At 38.6% G+C, this 27,114-nt stretch overlaps 1 protein-coding gene across 3 annotated transcripts in view; it reads right to left on the minus strand.

The window, feature by feature from the left end:
• The window catches only part of LOC139735178 (oxysterol-binding protein 1-like), a 113,039-nt gene that overhangs the window by 19,474 nt on the left and 66,451 nt on the right, over positions 1 to 27,114 (minus strand). For all 3 annotated transcript variants that reach the window (XM_071645938.1, XM_071645937.1, XM_071645940.1), the window contains one exon: positions 15,164 to 15,338. In XM_071645938.1, the coding sequence (XP_071502039.1) occupies positions 15,164 to 15,338 (175 nt within the window). The remainder of the gene's footprint in view (positions 1 to 15,163; positions 15,339 to 27,114) is intronic.

Here is a 27,114-nt window from a genome sequence, read left to right on the forward strand (position 1 = left end):
AATGATAGCCTTGTTAAACCAATGTAACCATATCACGCATGTCATTGATGATATACTTTGTACACACTCTCCAAAGTCCCTGGTACAGAAAGGTTTATAAAGATGCATCTGTTCCATTCACCAACAAACAAAAAAGAGAAAATGATAATGATAATAACGGTGACGACAACAACAACGACAATGTCAATTATAATGATTATGATAATAATAATAATAATAATAATAATAATAATAATAATAATAATAATAATGATAATAATAATAATAATAATGATAATAATAATAATGATAATGATAATAATATTGATAATAATGATAATAATAATAATGATAATAATAATGATGATAATAATAATAATTAATAATTATAATCATTATTATGATTATAATTATAATTATAAGAAGAAGGAGAAGAAAGAGAAGAAGACAAATGATAATAAAAAATAAAAATTTGATAATAATAATAACAACAATACTAGTGATAATCAATTTCGAAACTCTGGTATATAGCTGCCCCTGGCATTTACTGAGAACTTGGGAAAGAAATAACACAAACAGAAAGTGCGCTAGTTCTGGTGAAAGTGCCCTTGACAGCTTCCCGTTTAAAATTTTCAGTTTCCTTCCAAAAAGGAACCAAGGGCTGAATAGCGTATAGTTACACATAAGTTAGCACTGCCCATCCCCACATGTTCAAAGTGATGTAAGCCTGCATGCACACACAGATGCAGTTGTGTCATACTGTAAGAACACACAGTAAGGAGGGAAACTGCTGAACATATACAAATTCTAAATGTATACAAATTCTCTGTAGAATTGTTCTTTTGGTTTGCTTTTTTGCTTAGATATTGTTATTGTTGTTTTTTTTTTTTTCATTCCCCAAGGATGTTGAATGTTTCAGCTCTTCTCTCAGAGTTCCCCCCCGTCCGTGACTCACACGTGGGGGTGAGGCCGGGGTACACTCACTGAATGGGAAATGACGACAAGACTGAAAGTGAGCTAACTGCTGCATGTGACGAGCGGTTTAAGGACGTTCTGTGTTTTCTCATCCTTGGATAGGCCCTCTGATCCTTCCTACCGAGTCATCACATCAACCCTGCCTTGGTGTGCACATACAAGCACTGTTTTGGTATCATATGGTTTCCCATTCAAAGCTGTACAGTTTTTTGTGAAAACCATGGGCATCAAGTAAAACACTGCAAAGCCTTGAATAATGATGCACAGTGTATTGCTACTGTAAAATCATGCATGTTTTGTTGCCATGAATCAACATGCCCTGTTACCTGTGGCAACCAAATGTCTCTGATGGGCAAGTGAATTATAAAGACCCCTGCTGTCTGACCAGTCAACTAGTCAGTCACTGCTTTTATACAAATAGTGAATGGTTACGAGTGCGATGGTACAAGATTTCGCATGACATGAAAGACAGAGGTGCTCTATTAAACTAAAGATCATAGACTATTTCTTTTATACAATACCCACAAATGTCAACAAATCTGGTCCACACATATTCTTGAATTTAACACACAAATGGCAACAATTTTCCGTGTAAGACAAGTGAGTAGCTGCACAGTCAGTCACAGTCAACTGTGTACATTAATATGTACAGATGCAAAACCGATCTTGTATTACCTTCAGTACAGATATTTCAGGAAATAAAGAGCATGAGGAGAAAGATTGCGAAGAAACTTCTGGTTTGAGGCTAAAAGTAGTCAAGACTGCATAGACGGAAGAAGATAAATGCTGAGACACAATTCCTGCGGTTAAAACTCGGCAGAAAAACATAGCGGCAGAATATTTCTGTCATCATGATTAAATCAATAAACTACATCTGTAATCAGTTGGTTGAATTCTCTCTTTTTTTCCCCTCTCTCTCTCACTCTCAATAAAGAGAAAAAACCAAACAAGAAGAGAACAACGTTTAAGACAAGCTTTACAAGGGACGTATAAATGAGTGGGAATAATGCTCATCCAGGTCGAAACTCTTCATTGATTACGGCGCAAAATTAAATTGCCCTCATGCATCAACAAACACCTTGTGAGGGAGCGGGAGAAACGGCATGTCACTGACAAAAGCTAGGGATGACTGAGTGGCTCCCATGGGGAGGGATGTAGGCACATGTACGTTACGCCTTCTAGACAGGCTACTTTTAAAAAGAGGTCACTGTATACAATGTTACATATTTCAGGAAAATAATATTTTGCGAATTGGGACGTGTAAGACACAATTGCAAAACATATGAATTCACAATCACGAACCAGCTTTCTAAGACGGATTGAGAAAGAAGTATTATTCCTTCTCAAGGGAAAAAGTTTGTTATTCCCAGCTTTGGAGATGATATGCAAGGTGTATAATGATGTAGAATGCATATTGTGTCATGGTAGGCAATAATTCTGTGAGTCATTAATTTTGTGACTACATTGTATTTGCCCACTTTATCTATGTACTGGGGATGAGAGTTCCTCTGTTACCCGTTGAGGACGAGTCCCGAGTATACTCTGGCAGGTGTCTATGGGAAATGCGTGTTGTAGCAAAATCAAACCGTCCTCAACAGGTTAAAAAAGTAATTGCACAGTGTAGCTGTTGGCAAAAGGAAACACCTAACCTGCCCACACACTTGAAAGAGATGAAAAACAATATGTACATGGTTGTCTTAAATAACACACAGTCAGTGCTACCATGACAGCAAATACCCACTCATTCTGCCTTTCCTTGAAAAAAAAAATATATATTTTGGTTGCTGCAGGGCACTGAAGTTCATTACCCTTCTACTGTATTAGAGAGCTCTCACCAAAACTGCGGCACTCTTGAGCGGAAGTTGAGATACATGGTGGAAATCCCCTATTTGGCCTTCATAGGAGCCTTGGCATGGATCAACGGCAGCATGGCTGTGTCTTCAGTATACCTAACTTTCTACGATTACAAAATGTATAATATGGATATATTTTCATGCCATCTGCAGAATCTATGCATATCATACAGTCTGAATTTTGTCGTTGTTGTAATTGAACAATGCAGATTACACAAATGTATTGTGTACAGGGTGAGTAGATACAGCAAGTGTAGCTACATAGACAGTCAGTAAATTCACCAGCCATGGGAAAGGGGTATTAAGTAGGTCCAGAGGAAATCTACCGGTATCTGCCAAGAGAACATCAAGTTCTTCATAATAACAGCACTGGCAATACCACTCCTAAGTCAGTATTCTTCTCATTTGGAAGCCCCTCATTTTTATCTTTGTCACTCTCAAATAAATAGCAAGACAATGTACAAGCAATTAACTCACAATTATTCTGCTGCAGAAAAAACAATGGTAATTGGTGACAATCGCCCCCCCCCCCCCCCCCCCGAAACAAAAGAATGCTCACACTATTGCATGCGATGAGGTCAAAGAAAGTGTAAACCATTCACTGTAATTAAAACAGAGAAAATGTATGCACACAAACAAGAAGCCAGTGCCAAATTGTGCGTGGTATGACGTACATCCGGTTTTGCCTACTGCAGCTTGGGAATGGCTGTGAAAAATATAAGAAATCTACTACAGTTTTGTAATCCATACCTAATCTAGAGTTGATACATTTATTAATACTTTTTTTTGTTACACACCAACGCAGACACATAAAAACAACATTCATTTCCTGCTGCTGTTGTCGTTGTGTTGGTGTATTCAATGGCCATCGTGTGGTCATGCGATGCAGGCATTGCCACCACATGGCAATCAATATGCATAACTGCCGCTTGACGACATATTTTGATCTAATCTCCTCTCGTCAGTCTGCGCATTTTAATGAAAGGAATCAATGCGCATTCCGTATTCATGTTCCCTCAATTGCCTTGTCTGGCGCGGCGTGATTCAGAATGCGGCAAACCTCTGCGACAAGCACGTGCAGGATTTGCTACGCCCCCACGCATGTAGCGCAATCAGTCAAGGTAATGACCAAAATTGCTTCCTGTGTGGAAGCGAGCTGCAATTACGAGATTTTGGAGGGATGTTGGTAACAATGGTAAATTTGGCAAAGAAATTGTTAAGAACAAATAGAGGGTGAGAAATTCAAATATGCGCATTGGTACACAGGTACCGATTTCTCTCCTCTTTTTCTTAAGTTTTAAAAATCCAATTTCGCTTGATAAAGCAATTCCCAATGGATTTCAGTCCATGCAGCTAATATGGCCAGTCATTCTAAAAAGCTGAATAGGGGGAATGCCTCTAGAAGCAAACATGAAAACATCTGAGTGGGGATGTGATGTGAATAGCTCAGTCAACAGAACTCTGTGCTAATGTGCAAAGCTCTATCAGAGATAAAAGTGTAACACAGCAAAAAATTTCACTTCAATATCCTTTTAATTTTCAAACTTTTTGCAAAATCAAAATGTTCCAGACAGTAGAAAGCCTGGTGCAAATGGAGATGTTGTACCCACTCAGAAATTGCTCAAAAAAAAAAAGGACTAAGAAAATGTTTAAAGTATCATGACATGCTGCACAAGTTTATCATCTTCAACAGGCATTTCTCTGCAGCTAATAATGGGTCACAGATTGAACAGCAATATTTTGCATTGTGACAGTTTCAGAATGGCATAGAATCTCAATCTAGAAAATGTAGATTCTAGTTTCACATCATCTTCTGATATCACTTGGTTATGCTGCACAACTACAAATATGTTCATCTTCATCAGGTTTTCCTCTTCAGCTCTTAATGGCTTGCATATTGTAAAGCCATATTTTGTGATGTTTGAGAGTGACAAAATCTCAATCTATGAAATGTTCCATCTGCACCGTAGTATCACATCATCATCATCTGATATCACTTTGGTATGCTCCACTACTACTCATATCAAGATTGAGAAGGAGATATAGGCTATTCACCTGGACAGGACAAATGCAGATATTTCCTGGATATATAATATGTGTAATTAAGGTCTTGTATCCTATACACTAGGATTTAACAGATTAAATGCCCTGACTGACAAAATTTTCTAAGAACATTGTTGATTTTCTTTTGACAGTTTAACCAGAGCAGTTTTATCTTTTCTACATGTGAATCTGCGTAAAATGGGGGCTCTATAACAGCCAGATTCACTTCATAACCAAAGCAACACAAGATGTCCAACTCCCTGCCCAGTAAAAGTATGATCAGCACAATTCAGAACAACCTTGGCATATACTCCGTGATACGAAAACAAGTCGGGTGATCCCAACATCAAGACCGATGTTCTGCAATTCCATCGCAACACTTCACGCTACCGCCGTACTCCTTATACCATGGGCTATCATAGAAGTGCCCCGGGAGAATACTCTCCACGGAGTATCGAATGTCAGGCTCTCGACAGTAGGGTCAAATGGGCACGGGCACTCTGAGATTCAAAGCTTTGTCCAAAAGGCTCGGCTTTCGTCGGCGACCCACATAAAGCCACCATCGGAAACTCTCATAACATGTGACCCACCACTTGAAGGAGGGCAAGGGGGGGAGGGAAGGGTGGTTGATATTGGTTGGGTGCATATTGAGGTCATTTTGCGGAGGAAAAATTCTAGCAACCAACAATATGCAATACATCCCTTTCAAAATGTCACATCAAACAAGAAACTAATTATGAGATTCGACGATTATTTATAACCATTCATATTCAGTAAATTGTACAGGAGTTCATTACATACAATGCTGCTGCGGAAGAAACGTTGTACTTTATATTGAAATGGTTTGCGAGTATTCTAGTAACAGGTGGCCCTTTAAATAATTCAAGGTTTCAGTCAGTAGTTAGACTTCTAGTTTATGCCTTGAGAAACAGTTCTATCCCCTACATGCAAAAGTTTAGTCGCCACTACAGCAGAACTTCATGAAGAGATGGACAAACACGGCATCGTCCTCAGTGGGGGGAAGATGCAGACAGCACAATACAGCATGGATACCTCAGCTCTTTCCAGATTCTCACAGGACGAGATGAGCCAGAATGAGGAGTCGCCTCGGCATCAGGTTGGCAGTTAAATCGCAGCAAATGGCCACTTTGGCCTGAATGTCAATGCACACACATACACATACACACACACACACACACATACAGAGGCACTGGAGCTGACCAAACAGGCTACAACACAAAAGTGCTCTTGGGTCGGTGCTTCCGACACTGATCGGACTGCCATTAACTCTTCACAACTACTGGCAACTGTGCTTTGTGACATATCAATGCTACTTTCAGTTAGTGGACCCAGAAGGGTTAAGTGACTTAACTGCAGCAGGTGAGAGCATGGGCCTCATAATGTCCATGTATTACTTTACTGCAAATCAGCATCACTTCAGGAAAGGCAGGATACACAAGTAGCAACAGTCTAGAATTGTCTAGGTCTAGGTCAAGGTCTAGAATTGACAACACCCCACTGGCTTGAGACACGGATGAAGGATACTCATGAAAATTTCACAGGAAGCACAAATTGTTTCTCCTGTAAAGTTCAAGAAAGACTTGCGAGTTAAGTAGTACATATTTTCGCATCAGGAGACAATCAAAATACCTTGAGGTTGTTATGCAACAAGAAAGAAATTTCAATATTAACTGTCTTTGAGCAGCACCATTCTTGCTGTCACCTTTAACACAGAAATATGATAACTTTAAGCATAAGATAAGCTATGATATGCTTACTGAACCACATCCTCATTTATGGTTGCAGTGTTATAAGAATGTGAAAATTTCATTGTCATTTGCTGGAGTACCCTTTACCGAAAACTGAAAGAAGCATTTCTCATCTCTCAGCAAAGTCACAAAAGGAATTTGTATCTGAAAGCAACGTACTAATCACTATTCTAAAGCTATTGCCATTAGTAAAACTTATTTGATATTTGAAACAGCTTGCAAAACTGAACAACCTCTGCCTATTTCATTCATTCCCACCTCACTGGATATGAACTTATCAATAATCCAACCCCCTACAATCTAACCTCACTGATGAACTTGGATGTGTAGTGAAGCCTGTACCGACAGCTTTATCAACTGTCGCTTTAATCTCTGTCACCCCGTGACAGAAGCTGAAAGCTAATAGCCATGTTATCGGTTTAGCCTACTCACTGCTGCACTTGTCACCTGTTGGCTTCCTGTCTTCACGGCCCCACCTCATCTGACACGCCATTCTCTCATCCTCCTTTAATAATCATAATACCTGACAAGCACTTCATATTGGTGAGTGCTTCCACTAGCATTACAAGGTTGCAAAACCTCACGAGGGTGAGCTCTTCAATATTTCAACATAGTTTCATCCATCAGAGTGGTTATTTGGCTTTATGACAGTGTAGCTCAAATTTTCCTGATCAGGCTATCATCAGGTTTGCCGATGAAGTATTTTGAAAGCAAAAATTGATACCGGAGCACATTTTTAAAAAATCTTGTCTTTCCCTCGCAAGTATGTTTGAATCATGAAATGAAAAAAAAAAAAAAAAAACTCCACTGTGATAGGCTTTATATATTGTGAGTGAACACATAAACATATTTACTTGTTTTTATCATTTTTTTTTTTGTTTCTTGCTAATACTTTAGCCTTAGAATTCACATGGTGTTTTCCTTGACTACAGTACCTTTTACCCAGACTTTTTTCATTGCAAACTAGTCTTGGAACAAGACTGATGCATTCACGTCATTTGAATGCCCATTCATGTTTCAAACATCATTTGAAAACCTGCATATTGTCCTAACAGCTTGAGCGAATCTCTCAGATGAGCCAAATGATTAACTTCAGCGCTAATGAATTAATGAGAATGATCAGTCATTCCACTCTCCCGGGAAAGAATTCTTAAGCATTTCCTTGGCTACTTCCAATTAGTTTTGCTGACCATATCTGGGACACACACACACATGCACATTACGAGCTCTGGAGGCGCGCTGACGTAAAACGGGACTGATTTAGGGCCAGCCGTTTGGGCAAGCCGTTTCAAAATTCATGCATGCAGGGTTGGGAGTTTGCTCGCGAGAGGAGCGTGCATGCGAACATGTGCCGATGCATCGGGTGGCATGGCCAAAAAAAAAAGAGAGAAAAAAATGCACTCAAAGTTATGCTCTCGTCACGTTGCTGCGATATGCCACAAGAGAAATTTTACACATGCACACAACCAGACTCGACCTCTCCTCTCTATCTCACACACACACATATATTGATGCACGGTGATATCTGCGTTGTGCTCGACGCAAAATTGGCGTGCGAAGCCCCCGTCCCTCTCACATGGGGCACAGTGCTCCGCGTCTTTGACGTCACTGTCAATTAAAGTGCCAGGCAGAGTTTTGAGAATCTGCCTGCCGAGAGAGAGAGAAGAGGCATGGAAAAAATGCTGGGGCACTGGCTGGGAGCCCTGCGCTTTCCATCTTCTTGTAATAATTGATTTTCACCAGTGTCCAACAAAAGGTACTGACCTGCACTTCATCCTTAAAGGGAAAATCACTCAGCAGAGGTATAATGAATAAAATGCAGTGACTCCTTGAAATGGACAGGGCATGGGACATGGCACATTTTAAGGAGAGGCACTCACTAACAAGAAAACGCATCCTAAGGATAGCTGGGAATTATGTTCAAGGATGGGTAAATGCTATCATAGATATTGAAAAGAGAAATAAATCTCTAAGCAAGATTAGCCACTAGATGAGGGAATTGTGTTCAAGATGTGTTTACATGAGAAGTAGTGTTAATTCCCAGTCATTTAAAAAAATCAAGGAATTGTAATCACACATACATAAAGAAGATTTGCCAAAGAAAATTGCCATTGCACCGTATGGGTATTTGGGGTAAAGCAAATTGTCCTGTATGTCACAAAAGAATGCTTACTCTTACAGCAATAAGGGTTATCTTTACATTTAGGCTAGAAAACAGAATTTTGCTTAGAAGGACATCATTGCATGTCAGGTTCAAAGATCTTTTGTACACGAATGCAATATGATGTGAAACCCCTTTGATTTGGGTTGTCTGAAAACAACCAAATATGGCCTTTAACCATCGATCTTATTGGAGATGATCACAACACTAAAACCTGCAGGGACTACAGAGCTACAGAAAGAAGGACAAAAACACAGTATGCTATGATTTAAAATAATGGTATTAAACCGATATTTGCAAAATTAAACATAGATACTGTAAACTTGGAGATGTACATCTTCATCTTTTCCATCTTATTCATACATCTGAATGAATAAAATGGAATACACACTGTAGATAAAGACGCACCTGAGCAACATCTGTTGCACTGCGAGGATTCAACTGTTCTCCTCTCTGATGCTGGAATATTCAAATCCATATCTAGAGATGTCACCCATGCCTTCAGGCCCTCCCATATATGTACTACAGTCCTCTTCTTTTTGGCAAAGTATGCAGTCCTTCTGACATTTGATTTACCATAACTGAATTCAAGATCTGTCTTACCATGTACCTTGTAGCCTCACAAACATTTTGCTCTTTCTTGCTCTTAAAACACATACAGGTACCTTGAACAGAGAATCAAGCTTTGATAGTGTGATGTACAAGTTTACTTGACTTTCGAACAGGATGGAAAACAGAGACATTCTATCTAGCTGACAATGTGCCTTTAAAAGTAAAAATGCATTTTTCTCGTTCGTTGTAAATTTTCGGAATTCATTCAGTGTGATATGCTCACATGTTGAGTCATCATTTCCTGCTGTAAGAAGCTCATTTCTGTTCAAATATACCATTCCTCCCCACCTCTTCTGAATTTTCCCTAAATGGGGGCCAATTCAAACCTTTAAAGGGATGGTATAGTTTTGGTTGAGATGGGGGATTCAGATTTCACCTTTTTGCAAGATATTAGAAACCAAATATAAAATATTAAAGAGCATACAATTCTGACAGGAATTTAAATTCTATTTGATGAAATTGAAAATCGGTTTTGAAATAGCTGAAATATCAAAAATAAAGTAAACCAAAGAGGTCCTAATAAAAGGTGGGTTCCATCTTTTATTTAAATAGGACTTCCTTGTTTTTTGATATCTCAGCCATTTCAAAACCGATTTCATTAAATAAAAAGTTAATTCCTCTTAAAACTGTGCTTTTAATATTTTATAAAAAGTTTCTCATTATCTAACAAAAAAGGCTGGCAACCTGAAGTCTCATTTCAACATAACATATATCATCCCTTCAAAGTGATGGTCCCTGTTTTCAAATGAAGACTTCACAAATGGCTGTGAGGTACAGGTGCGAGTCTGACAGGCTGGCAAATTATCTTCTCCCCACCCCACACCCGCCACCGTGCCATATCTGGTATAAAATCTCATCATATAACATTCCTAGCACTTCTGAGAGGGGTTTAGGCATGTTTACCCGCGTCGACACTCGTCCATCATGTGGGTGGCCTAATAGCGAGGACAAGAACACAGGCCCCTGATTAATTATGACGTTTTTGATTACATTACACCTACCCACATACCATCCCGTATGAGGTCAGAACCTGCACATAATTAATCCTTTCCTTCCCCAAGCATGCACTTGCACAACTTTGTACACATGGAGCCACTAATGATTGCAGTCTGGCCCCAGGAGTAAAAACATACAAGAAGACATAAAGATATCCTTTACATGAAACTAACAAACAAACACACACACACACACTCTCTCTCTCTCTCTTGCTTATTTCTGACACATTTAGTGTTTGTCTTTGATTTCAAGCTACTAACTGTCATTAGAGACAGAGCAATTCATTCCACTGTAAATACCACGGTGGAACTACGCAAAATTTGGAGAGGTTTTTATATCGTTATCTTGAATAATAATTGCATCTGTAATCTTCGACCAACTATTGCAGGGGAGATTACATTACAATGATCATGAATATTAATTTTTGTATCATGTATTACCTCTTGTTAGATGGGAATTGAATTGAACCGAATTGAATTGAACTGAAAGGAACTGAAGTGAATTGAATTAAAATGAATTGAATTGAACTAAATTGGACTAAATTGAATTGAATTAAATTGAATTGAACTGAACTGAAGTGAATTGAACTGAACTGAACTGAAATGAACTGAATGGAATTGAACTGGATTGAACTGCATTGAACTGAAATAAATTGAATTGAACTGAATTGAATTAAATTGAAACAAACTGAATTGAATGATACTCCTCCTCTCCCTCACCCAGACACCCAAAGCAGAGTTCCCATCAAATATACAGGTGTAGCTTCCCAAATGAATGGTGTAAATTTCACTACACAAATTGTCTACTGAATGGCAACATTGATGCTGTCTGCCGACTACACCACAACCTGCAGGAACAATATACATGATCTCCAAGGATTTCATCCACGCATGACTCTCAAAGAGCATTCACCTTCACAGAAAAAGCAGGACTCTTTGTTTTCCAATTTCGATGATGAATTGCGCGGCGCACCGTTAGACACATTGCAGATCAAAGTCACTTTCAAGGATGTTGCAGACTACGCTAGACAGCTTGTATCCATGATGAGAAGGCAGTAGCGGTTAACACCGCACGCATGAATCATACTGTCTAAACTTAGCCTTCTACACTCACATCTACAGTCAAGGAAGGACTGAAGGAAGGTTGTAGGAGTTGATAAAAAAAAAAAGTATCGGATGTTGGCACTCATCCACTGTCAAACTTTCTTATAAATGCAGAGATGCACTTCACTTGGGGTCTATATATCATCTCACCTAGACTCCTCTCTTCTCTCTTTTAAATGTCTATTTCCTATATTTCTCTACTTTCTCTCCTTCAACTTGCGTAGAGAAGTTGATTTATTTCTTTTGTGATATGTGCCATATAAAAATGGTTTATCATTATTGTTACTATCATGAAAATTAATTTTTTATAATAATAATAATAATGATAATTATCATTATTATCATCATTATTATCATTATTATTATTATTATTATCATCATCATCATCATCACCATAATCATCGTTATTATTGTTATTATTACTGCTACTACTACTACTATCATTACTACTATTACTACTACTATTACAATCATCAATATTATCATCATCATTATTGTTTGGTTAGTATTCATCAAAGCTACTTAAACAGGTAAGCAAACAAGTATGAAAAGTGATCCATTCTTTATACCAAAGGTAAGAGTTCAGGGATGTACATAGAGGCGAGAAGATGGCAAATCTCTCACCAACTGCGGTAACATGACACCATGGTACATGTCAGGCTTCCTTGTAGTGTTAGAAGAGAGGATTTCACTCCAGTTTAAAAGTGCTGTTTACCATTGGAATCAGTGATTTAAAAAATGTTTTTTGAGTTATCACATTTGCTGCACATGTATAGGTAAGTGGTATCACTAAAGCATCCTACCATATAAAAAATTCACAATAAAGCCTAATATGTCAAAAGGAGATATCACTATTTTTCTCAATAAACCATAACTGCAGACGGTTTATTCTAGAAATAATCTTATTATAACTATCATCCACATTTTGTATATTTAACAATACTTAACATTGATTATACTCATTAACATTTTACATTGGTTGTTTTTATCCCCAACTCACATTCTAGAACTATTTTGAAGCACTAAACTGGATTTTTGTTTCATCTGCAAATGGTAAATAATGCCTTTAAAAGGGCAGAAATGACAACAGACACTTTCATGCTTCTATTATACAAACAGGGTATTCACATTGTTCTATCGAAACTTGTCATCACATCTGCACACGGATAACAGATAACACAAAATCCTTGTTATTCTTGTAGGTAGTATTTCCTCTTTTGCCAGGCTTAGCTCACAAATCTTAATCCATGTATCAAACTGGACCGAATAAATGTTGCTGATGTGAAAAACACTGTGTTACTTGTTAGGGGTTGTGACAGGATCAAACAAAGAATTCAACTAAAATGCCACAAACCCCATAGTGAACAAGTAGCCACCTTCTGAATGCAAAATTTCTGCTGAAATCAAAATAAGGCTTCAAAACTCAGACATCCCAACAACCTTGAAAGATTTTTTTTTTAAAGTGCCAAAACAATTTTTTTTTCTATGTGATACTAGATTCTGAAAGAAGAGATTCAGTTTTAAAATGCTATATATACATCCTTATATATAACTAATCAAATTTTGATTTTTTTAACGTATCAAAATAACTGATTAAAAAAATCAAGCATTCTATTTATGACCTTTTAAAGTCAGGGACCTCAAGGGTAATAATAGAGAAATCCAACACGGGTCTACACAAATTACTCAAACGACTCCTTATACTTCGTTTCCTGCCTGGCATAGAATTCCTTGATCATAACAAACTGCCTGTCACAAAAAGGACTTCAACTTACTTGATCTACCACCTTTGCAAATATATAATGGCAGTATGCACCTACAATAGCTGATGTTTTGAGTAATATCACAGCAAATGAAATGTGTCAACAGGGAGTGGAATAAAAAATCTGTGACATTCATATTTCCTAGTTACGTCAGCTTTCTTTGTACGTGTTTATCGGTCTTTCTCTTATCACTGTATGACATTCTTACAAAAGGAAATATGTAATGCTCATTTTTTTTTCCATTTGTAGAGATTAAAGTCTCGGGATTGGAGTGTAGTCAAATAGGTAGCTATGAGTGACATTTCCTCGACTGTGAATACATTTGCAGTTACAGTAGATTCATGAAATGTGTGATAGTGTTTATCAGCCACCTTTAATGTCTGGCCAGCAACAACTATCGCCGGAATCTGCGGTTTCAACATGAAAAGGTACAAATCTGATTTCCATTACTCACAAACCCCGTGCCTCTGGGGCTGTGTGAATGTCAGTGGAGTTTGATTCTATTATTCCTGTTTTGTTGTCTAAATCTCTTTCTCTCTCTTCTGTGTTGATCATTGCAGGCACTTAATTGCATGCATACATGGGTGTGTACGTATGTGTGTTTGTCTGTGTGTGTGTGTGTGTGAGTGTGAGTGTGTGTCTTTATGCCTCTAATTCTATCCTCCGTTATAAACATTTTGTTTGTCTGTCTCTACCTGTCATACAGTCTTGTCTGTGTGTGACCTCAAATTCTGTCTGTCTCTCTGTCTGTCTGTCTGCCTGTTCCCCCCCCCCCCCACGATGATCATATTTGTTTGTTTGTTTGTTTGTTTTTTGGCATTAGAATGTTAGTCTCTTCATCCAGTCAACATATTTCAATGTGTCTTCATGTGTGTACATCTCTCTCTCTCTCTCTCTCTCTACATGGCAATGTCTGTTTGTACCTTTCTTCAACTCATGCATGTACACCTTTCGAGCAAACGGAGATAAATCTTTCTACCCTACAACAAATTCATTCCACGAGAGCAGAAGTCATTTTCCAGGCCCTAACCTGCAGACCTTGAAACCCACAATGACAACGCAGAGGAGCACTTGATTACACAGAACGAGATCAGACAGATATTTCTCTGTAACATCCACAGAGAGAAGATGCTGGGATTGCATCTGCGATAAAAGTTGATCCCTTTCACCTCTTGTTGTTTTTTCCTTCACAAGTATATGAGCGCTGAAATGTGGCAGAGAATTTCTATGCCTGCGGTTTCCATGGTTACACAAATTTGCCTGCATGCAGTGCACAGCCTCAGAGAAAAAAAAAATAACGACCAGGTAGCTGGTATCACTTGGTAATGTAACATGCAATTTGACTCTGCTATCTGAAAAACAGCTCCTGCATATCTACACCAAGTGAAAATTTTACCAACTGGAAATTATGACCAGAACAAGAAATCTACAAATACACTCCGTACGACTTCATTATATGTCTCTTAGAATACGCTACATGTCTCTTAGAATATGCAAAAAATATATATATACTAAATTAATATTTGCACTGTACCAATTACAGCAGCATTTATATTTTGAAGGGGCTAATAAATGTTTTGGAGGTAAAAATCAATATGAATTAGACACCAATCTGCAGAGATTAGAGTTCATTAGCAGACACGGAGTCCACTGTACGGTCTGCGAACCATGGCTGAAATTGTGTGTGTTGTTAAAGGCAGGTCTGTGTAGAGCAAAGGATACATGTGAAATTATGTGTGTGTTAAACTGCAACACTTTGCATTTCAGTCATTGAAAATTCACATGCACGGAAATACATTCGTGGAACTGACTGAACTTTCTGTTTTTTCCTCCTTCATTTGTCTGTATTAACTTGGACACAACACATACACAAATGGATGGGACTGAGAAGTCATGAGAGCTGCCTTACTTTTGGGCTTATCCTGGCTGTTGGCCTCACGGCAGGCCTGCTCCAGAGAGTTGTGCTGTTTGGCAAGAGTTTCGATGGTCTCCTCTAGGCGTAGCCGCTGCGTCTGCTCATAGTGGATCGCCTTCTGCCACTTTCGACCATGGGTCTGGGCAAGCTCTAAGAAATCCGCACATGCCTGGAGGTTGAGTAAAGAGCGTGAAGACAGAAGACAAGAGAGAATATGGTGAATATCAATAGACACTTTATACACACTTCACAAAAAACTTCACGTGTACCCAAGCCCTTTTAGAATTTAAGGTGGTATTTCAATATTTGATAGGTATCCATAAAACATACACAACCTAACCTCATCTCTTCAAAACAAATAATTAAAGATCCTTAACAAAGACTCACAAACAGAAACATCAGATCTCATGCCATCTCATGCCTGCCATTCAGAGCATATGAATAATGTGGTTGGTATAAAACTGCATCTCAGAAATAAGGCAAACCTCATCTGGAATTCTTGCATATTACTTGCTGATTTTGAAGTACACATCCTTACACACACATTGAATATGTTCCCCTTGGTTCTCTGCGAGGATTACTGAGCATGGCAGATGTTCTACACTGATGCTCATCAAATTACACAAATAATATGGAAAATGGCATATTGCATGGGGAGCAGTCACATGCTTTGTGTCACATATTCTCTTGATTCCCAAGTGCCATTTTCAGGCACAAGGTACTGTATACGCTCTTATTTTCGCGTACAGATATTTTCGCTAATGAGGTCATAGACATTTTAGCGAGATGTTGTTTTCATGAACTGATGCTGACGTGAGCATAAATGCATTATCACCCAAGCGCATTGAGACATTTTCGTGTGTTGTTAAATTGGCGATCCAACTGTGACCTTAAGTTAACCCACTGCTAGCGGGGGTCTGGAGTTCAATGTATGTTCTCTTTGGCAGATGACCACCTATCATAGGCAATGGATTACCCTCATACAGGTGGTCATTTCTTGGGGCAATCATTCCTGGCAGTCAAATCGTAAGGATAAGAGGAATACGAGAGAGAGTAGACAGAAAGAGAGCAAAGGCAGTATTTGCTTTTTGGATTCACGACCAATGATAAGATGTAATACCATACAACACACATTGTGACTTACTTTCAACTCTCATCCGTCACCCCCCCCCCCCCCCACCCACCCAAGCAGGCATTGCATAGCAAGTTACATAGAGTGCATCAATGTCTTTGTCAAAAGAGTGGCAAACATTTGTAAATGTGATCAGAACGTTGATGCGCAAATAGGTTAAGCTCGGTGGAAATTCAAGCGACAGCCTTCTTTCGCACTTAGCGCATCCACGCTCTAAGTGGATTTCAGGCTGTACTCCGGATCGATGGTGGTTCTTTCTAGACCCTTTCGCAGTTGAGCCTGGAGAAATGCAGAGCATTTGATAGATATCTGCTCTATCTCAACATTTAAACGTCTGCTGCGTAATTGCCTTGATGCACTGAGCTTGTATACGCTTTGCAGGTTGCAGCAACATATTCTTTGTGTCAGACCGTAATCCTACCTCACTCTTGCTTATGGAGATCAACCACCTGAACTGAATCATAGTCATTCCCAAAAGTCCTAACACAATTTTGCAAACTTGGCATGACCAACAAATTCAATTTTAGCACCTACTGCTAGTATTTGTTTGCTTGTCTTACAAACGGGATTCGATGCGCATCGCTTCTCTTTCTTTTTCTGAGGTCATATTAAGGGTCAGGAGACTGCAAGCGTACAAAATTCAATCATTTCACGTACAAGAGAGGAATGTGACCTTTCCTTACCTACAGAAAGGACATTACCAAACACTGAAGAGAGAGTAGGAAGTCTATGTACGATATATGCAAATGATGCATAGGTCTGAGTGCATCAGTTGGAGTTGTGTGCATTTCCCTAGATGGTAACTACGGAATTGTTTCCTCCATGAGGTAAAGCTCAGTGCATAAAGACTAGATTCCATAGGTACAGCATGCACACTATTCCGACTGATACAAGAAAGACATACCTATGTGTGCATCATCTGTTTTATAAAACAGCGGACAAATTTTTGCCAAAAATACATTTGTCAACCATGCTTCCGGTAATTACCAACACATGGCTATGTTACTGGATGCATGGCTAGCCGTGCATACAGTACATACTTGAATGCAAGGTAAATTTACTGGATGCACGGCTAGCCACCTCTTGTAAGGTGGCGCGAGAACTTGCTACAATTGTACGTGCACAAACACTTGCTACAAGTGCGCAATAACATGTTTACAGCAGCTGTCATCGGCGATCATGATAATTATTTGATATCAAACTTGCAGCTAGTAAAATCAATAAGAAATCCATAACAATCATTTTTAAAATCCATAAAAATCATTTCTTAACTTTCTTTTTTGTTCCATTTGTGTCAGAGGAGCTAGTTCTAGAAAATGTATTTAAGTCAGAGTACAAATCTGCATAATTTGCTTGACAACTCCAGCGCCCAGGGAAAATGGAAAGTTTCCACAATGGAAAGTGCAACAGACTGATCTAAATTGCTCTTTGAATCTCTCTGCTGTGTATAGTCCTTCAACCAAGTTAGCATGGGGAAATACTTTCACTGTCAAGGCACGGTAACGACAACATAAACACATCAAGACTTGTATCTGTGCCTGGTATCGTCCGGTATCGGTTTGGTAAAGATTGCCATTACAGCAGTAAGAGCTCATTATGATTTGTTAATTACATACAATCAAGAGGATCATTGTGCAACACATTGGCACTTTGCCAACAAGACCATCCCCTTTTGGTTTTGATTCAAAGTTTGCATGAACTTTAATCAAATGTAGAGCAGGCAAATGCAATCAGTTCTGAATGAAGTGCAGTACACTAATCTCAACTCTCACTATCGCAAATAAATGTAAACACTCAAACAGCAGCGCCGTTATTTCATTTCCAGTGTTGACAATGCTGTGCCTGTACACAGTGCGAGCTTTTTTCTGGTCATACACAAAAAAAGTTCGGAGATCTCAATCTCCAAACTACCACAGCTTTTTAGATTTGTCAGTCAGCAAATTGTTGTAAATTGTCAGGAAAACAAATATCATTCTGTGAGCTCTGAAAATGTGTTTCCATTGTGAAGTGACAATGTGTTAGTCATGATAAAACAGGAAAAAAATAGATACGATTATTGCATCTGCACGAGCCAGCATGAACTCCATGTATAAATCAGAAGTGCACAAGGAAACATCAAAAATGTGACCCCGCTTGACCTCCGCAGTTGCGTGTGGGCGCAAAAGATCATCTCGTGTACAGCCAGCGCACGTACCAAACCGCTGGTGACAAAATGTTTGCATTTATACGCGACAGCGACACTTTGTAGGAGCTTATCTGTACATCACATGTTACACATATTTGATATTAGGGATTAATGTAAACTTGGAGCAGCACCCTACTTTGGTGGGTTCCTGTTTTTTCCTGTTTTTTCTCTTTATTTTAAGATCATGTAACTCACATTCAACTATTACGTTCTTGAGACTCTGTTGGTACAGTCTCTTTCTTATATCCTCTTGCATGCAGGCAATCTTCTCAGCTCAAAGACAGCTAGGGCTCGTTTGAGCGGGGAGCTAGGTATCAAGTGATGTGGTAAAAGAGGGTGCCACTTTGGGTCATTACATCTAATGAATTAACCCTGCCTTCAGTGATTGGCCCGCGTCTTGTAATGAATTAGCGATGAGAGGAGTGAAGAAGAGGGGGAAGCACATGGCCCTTTTTGCCTACATGCTCACACTTTTATCATGTAAGATTTCAATACTGGTACAAAGATGGCCAAATGACTTCCTGCAAACCCTTTGAAAACTGACACTTAATCATGGGTGCTCACTGGCTGCTGCCCTAGTGCTTGTAATAAAAAAATATACTAAAATACAAGTCAAGGTCAACAACAGGATCAAATATATCACCTTTTTTACCCATATTCTAAGATCATTCTCCTAATATACATGTATATTTGATATCTACTGGTATGTATGCTTTAAATGACCATTGGTCCCGGCAAGCAGAATGCCTGTCCTGGGTTGCCCAACATAGCAACAACTAATACATGCAAAAAGAATTCCAAATTTTGAAGGGAAGATTGCATGAAATGGTTGGTCCTGAAACTGAACATTTAAATACACTGAACAACCATGGCACATGAAGTGAGGTCAAGCAAATTCAGGCCATTACCCTATAATTTCAAGGTAAGCATTACACGGACATTTGAAACTGGTTATGACATACGATTTATACTAGCACTCTTTATAAACAGTTATAATTACCCCGTGTTACACTTCCTTCCTCAAATACAATTGTACATTGCCTTTTCTGGTGTGAAATTGAACACGATAAGTTAAAGGACCCATGACAGTACGTTTGAGAAGACCACAAAGCTTTGAAGGTAACTCACGGTATTAAGTTCTATGCACAACAAATTGTCTTTTACGCAATATTATGTTCTCCTCCAGGAGTACAATAAACTCACAATTTAACCACCCCCCCCAAAAAAAAAAAAAAAAAAAACCCACCCACACACACACACACAAACAAACAAACGAAAGTCAGACTTGGTCACTGGATAAGAAATTTTAAGCCAGAGGCATTTGTGACTGTGGAGCCACATAGTATGCACTTTGTCCATAATTGTGCAATTTTAAAAGAAGAGATTGAAGCAGACTCAGCCATTCAAGAACAAAACTTGTGCCCAAACTAAAGTGGGTATGAAAAACAATACCCTTACCACTAGTGCCTTAACAATATTCAACACGTTAATTTCTGAAATATGTCCACTAAACTCTGAAACAGCACATAATACTGATTACTCAAGGCCCTGTAAAAATACACAAAAGCCCTCCTCTTGATCTACATGAGATATGAAACTAGAAATGTTGCTATGGTGACTGGTACGTGTATGTCTCCGCCATAATGCATGATTCTCCTAATAGGTCTATAATACATGTACGTCTTGACAATGTGTGATGACAGTTTCATATAATTGGCAAAATATCAAAATGACATGTTATAATGTGTTGAGTGTTCACTTTCCTTAAAATAGATCTTAATTGGATGAAAGGCTACATTTTCTAAGAGAGCATGTCTTTGGGGATTTGAGGACTTTTACCCGACTTTTAACCCTTTTAAAAGTCTATACATTGGGCAACTTCAAGGTATAGAGAAAAGTGTAATTTCTGTATTAAATAGTAAATTGTTAGAATTTTTACCTAGCCTTTGACCCTTGACCTTTGACCCTATGACCTTAAAATTCACAAGAGAATCACTGATAGGCAGAATATGCATAAATACTAGTTTCACAATGATACCTTCAGCCACTTCCGATTCATGAAGGAAGAAGTGAAATATAGCACTTTCACTTGACCTTTGACCTTTTGGCCTTTGGCCTTCTTGGCCAAAAACTTCCCAGAGAATTTCTTTTGGGTAATTCATGTATACACCAAGTTTCAAGAAAAATCTTGCAGGCATTGCATAAATATGATGGACAAAGTAAAATTTAATGAGTTGACCTTGACCTTTGACCCCTGATCTTTGACCTCATAACCCCAAAATTCCCCAGATAATTACTGCCAGTCAGTGCATGCATATGTACTATGTTCCATGAAGATACCTGGAACCATTTCCAAGATATGGACAAAAAATGAAATTGTAACATTTTCACTTGACCTTTGAACTTTGACCTCATAACCCAAAACTCTTACTAAAGAATCTTAATTGGGTAATACATGTATACACTAAGTTTTAAGAAAATACCTTCCGGCATTGCATAGATATGGGGAAAATAGTAAAATTTTGAGCATTTGACCTTGAACTTTGACCTTTGTCCTTAAGCATTTGGACCCAACAGTTGATAGGCACAACAGTTTTTTAGTTATGCTGTCCACAAAATTGATTATGGACGGACGGACGGACAAACGGAAAGACGGACGGGACTGATGGAAGGATGGACGGATGGAAGGACGGACAGCCCGAAAACATAATGCCTCCGGGAATACTTTGAGGCGAAGGCATAAAAATAACTCATCAAATTATTAGGGCTTGTCACTAGACAGGGTCGGTTCAGTTGGATCAACTGCCACTGGAAATTTTCCTCATATTTTAATACTTTTATTAAAAAGTTTTACAACCGTCCCTTTTGGTGTTTCTCTTCACTATACATTCATTAACTGAGGACAGGCTAATTTTGCTACAACATGCATTTCTCATAGACCCCTGCCCAAGTGTACTCGTGACTCATCTTCAATGGGTTGAGGTTGCTATGGAAAAACAAACCATATGAAACAGTATCCATGGTTCCTCATCTTGGAAATGAGCATTTGTTGGGCTAATCCTTGTGTTGTTGTTGATGATTCACAGGCCGCATTTCTCCAAAAATAAATCACAAATTGGATCTTGTTTTCAACCTACATATCCGCTTAATAAAAGCATCAATTTCTAAGGTTTCAAAACAGCTTGAAATAAAGGCTAAATTTGCTCTATTCCGAGAGGACAGATAATTTTCGAAATAGAGATCATGGCTTCATCTACGATAGCTAAAAGTAGATGACCAAACTATTTGTTGCAGTTATTTTGGTAAGAGTGGCCATGTCTCCCTTTATGTTGCAAACTTATCGGTATTAAAAGTAAACCATCAAGCACAAGATATACTTGAAGAAAATATTGATTCTATGTTTGAAGGAAAAGACTCAAAGAGCACCTCGTTTGAAATGAAAGTTAACAGATGAAAATAAACGACGATTTCAATCCAGGTTGCACAGAGTATCAGATTTGCCATTAAATCAAACCAGCAAATCATTTAGGAGTAATCTATCTAATTCTAAATCAGACTTTAAGTACATACTGGCCTAAAACAAATTCTATGGAGAATTATTTGAAATGTTGCTGCAAACTGTGCCTGTCAAAAACATTGTGGTGTGTAAAAACTGTTTCATGAAAGTCAATATTTATGGTTTGGTGTTGCATCTGTTCTCTCTCTCTCTCTTTCTCTTTCTCTTTTCTGGTTTCTTTATCTCGTTAAAACAAATAACCATGCCAATATGGATTACACAAAATTTCAGGTACAAAGGAGAAAACTAAAAAAAAACAACAACACATTAACAGACCAGCAGTGTCGTATCTAGGGGGGGGGCAAGGGGGGCACGTGCCCCGGGCGCCACTCCTTGGGGGCGCAAAAAACGAAAAAAAAAAAGCGAAGAAAAGAAGAAAAAAAAAAACGAAGAAGAAGAAACTCGCCCGGAAGGGGGGGGGGGAAGGGAGAATGGTGGGGGGGGGCAGAAAACCAAATTAAACAAGATAAAAACAAAACATGATGATGACGCGGACAAAATGACAATGTTTATTGTGTTCACACAAGAATTCCATGTTCTGTAAGCTGAAATACAAAAATTTTCGGCGCGCTCGCTGCGCTCCCACGCCAAATATATATAAAAAAGAAGGTAAGAACAAAACTTGATGATGACGCGGACAAAATGTCAATGTCTATTGTGTTCACACATGTCATTTAATATTTAGCAGGCAAAATGTTTCACTGAGCAGCGGCTGATATTTCTTTCGTTCTGAAGCGATCGCCAATTGGATCAAAAGGCGCCAACGGTTTCGAACATACGGGGGGGGGGGGCGCAAAAAAACCCAAATCAAACAAGATAAGAACAAAACGCAATGATGACACGGAAATATACAAATTTCGGCTCACTCGCTCGTACTATTAGAGTATTTTTTCAAGTCCTCAGTTTGGTGGTATAAATCGTTTTCTATAAGGCCGTCACTATATCTTGATTAGAATTGTAAGATTTAATGAGCAAAAAATGACAAGAGTTCCATGTTTAGTAAGCTGAAATATAAAAATTTTCGGCTCACTCACCAAAATTTATCAAAAAAAGGAAGAAGAAGATAAGAACAAAACGTGACAATGACGCGGACAAAATGACAATGTCTATTGTGCTCACACATGTCATTTAATATTTAGCAGGCAAAATGTTTCACTGAGCAGCAGCTGCAATTTCTTTTGTTCTGAAGGCGATCGCCGATTGGATCAAAAGAGGATGCCAATGGTTTCGAACATACGGGGGGGCAAAAAAAAAAACAAATCAAAAAAGATAAGAACAAAACGTAATGATGACGCGGAAATATACAAATTTCGGTTTCAGTTTGTTGGTATAAATTGTTATCTATAAGGTCGTCACTATATCTTGATTAGAATTGTACGATTTAATAAGCAAAAAATGACAAGAATTCCATGTTTTGTAAGCTGAAATACAAAAATTTTCGGCTCGCTCGCTGCGCTCGCTCGCCAAAATTTATATATATATATATATATATATAAAAAGAGAGATAAGAACAAAACGTGATGATGACGTAGAAATATACAAATTTCGGCTCACTCGCGCGCACTAATGTAGAGTATTTTTTTTAAGTCCTCAGTTTGTTGGTATAAATCGTTATCTATAAGGCCGTCACTATATCTTGATTAGAATTGTAAGATTTGATAAGCAAAATATGGCAAGAATTCCATGTTTAGTAAGCTGAAATACAAAAATTTTAGGCTCGCTCGCTGCGCTCGCTCGCCAAAATTTATCAAAATTCGCTACATTTAAATCACCCTCAAAAGACCCCTTTTAAGTGCTTGAAAAAAAGCATATCATGTAGACTTTGTTTAAAGTCCCTACCGGGATGGGGTTGGGGTTGAACACTTTTTCAGAAATTAGGGGCGCAATTTTCGCGCTTGCCCCGGGCGCCGTTTCCCCTAGATACGCCACTGCAGACCAGTGTGTCCTGCTACATGATTATGAAATAACCAGCGTAAAGGTCTGCTGAACACATTTTTTAATGCTTTCCACAACTTTTGTTTCTAACTGGTCTAAACTCTGGATCTCTATGTGAAGTATAAGAAAGTTACATAACAGTATGCGTCTCTAATCACTTGTGGTTGTAAATACACAGGTGATATAACTGATATCAGAATGAAAAATTGAATTATCTGCATCACAGAAACAAGTGGCACCTTTAATAGAGCTTCATGCTCTCGCAAATGCAGGAATTGATGCACGGTTATTTGGAGCAGATATTGATATGTTGCAACTCAATCATAATCTTGTAAAATAAATGTAACAACATTCAAGTTACGGCTATTCAAAACACCTTGAAACAAAAATCAAACTCACTAGATGCCCATAGTTTTAGAAGATTTAAAAAAAAATGAAGGATCAGGAAGAAATCGCATGAATGGTTCCACCCCTCACTGCCAAAGAGAGAGTGATATGAAAGAGCCTTGGTAAATGTGCTCATCTAAAACAATCTGAGTCTGAGAAGTAATATGCAGAATCTAACGCTTGAGATTGAGGGGCTAAAATGCCACTTAAATAAGTGCAGCCTTATCCTCAAACAGACACGGCTTCACATCATGCACTGTGAGCCTTGGAGCAACCCTACTATACCCTTCACCCTCAAACTGAACGTCTTCCATGGAAGCATCTCTTCCGAGAACTCCATCTCCAAAATTCAGTGTATGCACAAACACAATAGGAGCTTCAATTCCAATACCTCAATTCCATATACACAATAAAGAATAATCACATTCTGCCACCAGCGATCATCGGTGTACCGTACATTCTAACTTTCACATTCTGCCAGAGCTTCTGCAAAGATAGAACTCTTTACATAATATATGCACAGGAATGCAGTGTTCAAGACTTGGGCACGGGAAGAAAAACAAGCAGATGCACTTACAATACTTCAAGACCTGAAGTGTAATGAATATGCTCTGTCTAAAATTTCAAACTCCACATGCAAATACTAAATTCACTGCAGATATCTTAAGTCATATCTATCACACAGATACTTACGGTCCTGACATGCCATATCACAAAATTGAGACACAGTTTTGATCTAAAAACTCATAGCATCAATATCCACGAAAATGCATTTATGAAGTTGATAGTAAACAGTCTGTATGAAGCAGTACTGTGGGTCACTGTGTAGAACGAAATGTAGAAATGGAAAAGAGGACACGATATCTGCCACACAACCACCGACAATATCCCATTCTGCCTCGAGACAGTTACCATCCGCCTGCCTGTCATGCAGGGGTGAGCTCATTATGGGACAGTGCAGGCCTGGGTGTATGGTCTGTTCCTAACAACAACAGCCAAGGACACAAGGGGTGCCTTTAATCAAGCTAATTAAGGGCGGAGCGAGGAAAATTAAAAAGTGCATCACTTTCCAAAGTGTGATGGACGCTGTGCGCGCTGACAGGACGAGGAACCACGATTTAACACAGCATTGCGACACGGAAAGGGATATGAGATTGTTTGCATCAATACAAAAGTCATCAGAGTCACATCATAATCAATTTTTAAAGGAGTACAATTGATTCATATTTTGTGATCCTCAGCATGTGTTAGTATTAGAGTGTGTGTGTGTGTGTGTGTATATATATACGTGCATTATAGACACAGACTTGTGTGAATAGTGAGAATGAAGAAAAACTGATGATCTACTCTGAGAATTTGTATGCTCTTCGAAGAGATATATTTGGAGAAATCTGTATCAGCCAGCGATCGCGGGAAATTGCTACAGGGTTGGCTCACTGTACAAATAATTGACCCTTCGGGGGGGGAAAGCCTGCTAACGTAACACGAAGCTGACCACTCATGGGTGATGCTGATGATATCATTCACTTATAGGCTTACACGGAAACCGAGAGAATCGTCAGCAGGGGGAGATATTTTTAGCTTGCTCTCCTTTTGTCACGGCCCCCGGACCGCATATTGCATGATAATCAATAATGCCCCCCTCATCTCCCCCCCCCCCCCTCATCATTATCTGTTCTCCAGGAGCATGACTGCGTTCGAAACGATATCGAGTGTCATGCAATATGCACATCGTTGATTCACAGTGTTGATGGAGTGCTGCTCACACAAAATGCCTGGATGTACCTTTCGAGAGAGACCGGTGGACAAAAGTCCACAGAAAACTCACACCTGTTGATTCCGTTTTTTAAATATCGATGACTCCTTTGAAATATTGATGACTCCTTTGAGAATGCACACATATCAACATGGCAATCCCTCATGGCTCTGCCTCCAAATACAGAAGTAAAAGTCGTATCATGTAATGACAAGTGGCTAGCATGAGGATATCTGTCATTTGGGATCAAGCAGTACAGCACATCTCCCCCCCCCCCCCCCCAGCATTCATCACAAAGGTGCCAGCATTAAATTTGAGCAGTGGCTTATCAATAGATGGTATCCTAATGTAACTACACTTTCAACTATTTCCATTTTACATTTTAATGTTCAGAGAGAATACACCCAGCATTAATAATAGTAATGATAATAATGATACTGATAACAATAATAATAATATTGAACATAAATGCAATACCATTAATATGAATGTGAATTTATGGTTCACATTGTCTTATTTACTGTTATAACCATTGTAAAATCCAATCTACTTTTCTGTAGAGGTGTTTTCATAATCGCAATCTGCTCAGCGATTTTCTGTTGTAAATTCCATTAAGCATACAGATATGACAGAAATTCCAACTTTTGCTGCAGAGTCCAGTCAAACAAATATACAGTATGTAGTTTATATGAGAAGGCAATAAAATGACTGTAGTGTTGTCGACTTTTTGAAATCACAAATTCATGAAATGGAAAAAAAAAATCATGGGATGACTTTTACTCCATAGCTGATCTTGAGAAACACAGGGTGAAGAGTAATCTGTTCTTTTTATACAGCATGACAAATAGTATCCATTCAAAGATACTGAAAGCCTATCTGCTCACACATACGCACAGAAAAAAAAAATACAGAAATTCTGGAATAATTGTCTACAACTTTCAGACTACAGTTCCTCTATAGTCTGAGAGATACATGTACATGTGCAGATACCTCA

The sequence above is a fragment of the Diadema antillarum genome, unplaced genomic scaffold (genome assembly GCF_040938485.1).
Source record: "Diadema antillarum isolate AM-2024a unplaced genomic scaffold, OU_Dant_1.0 seq00000565_RagTag, whole genome shotgun sequence".
NCBI lineage: Eukaryota > Metazoa > Echinodermata > Echinoidea > Diadematoida > Diadematidae > Diadema > Diadema antillarum.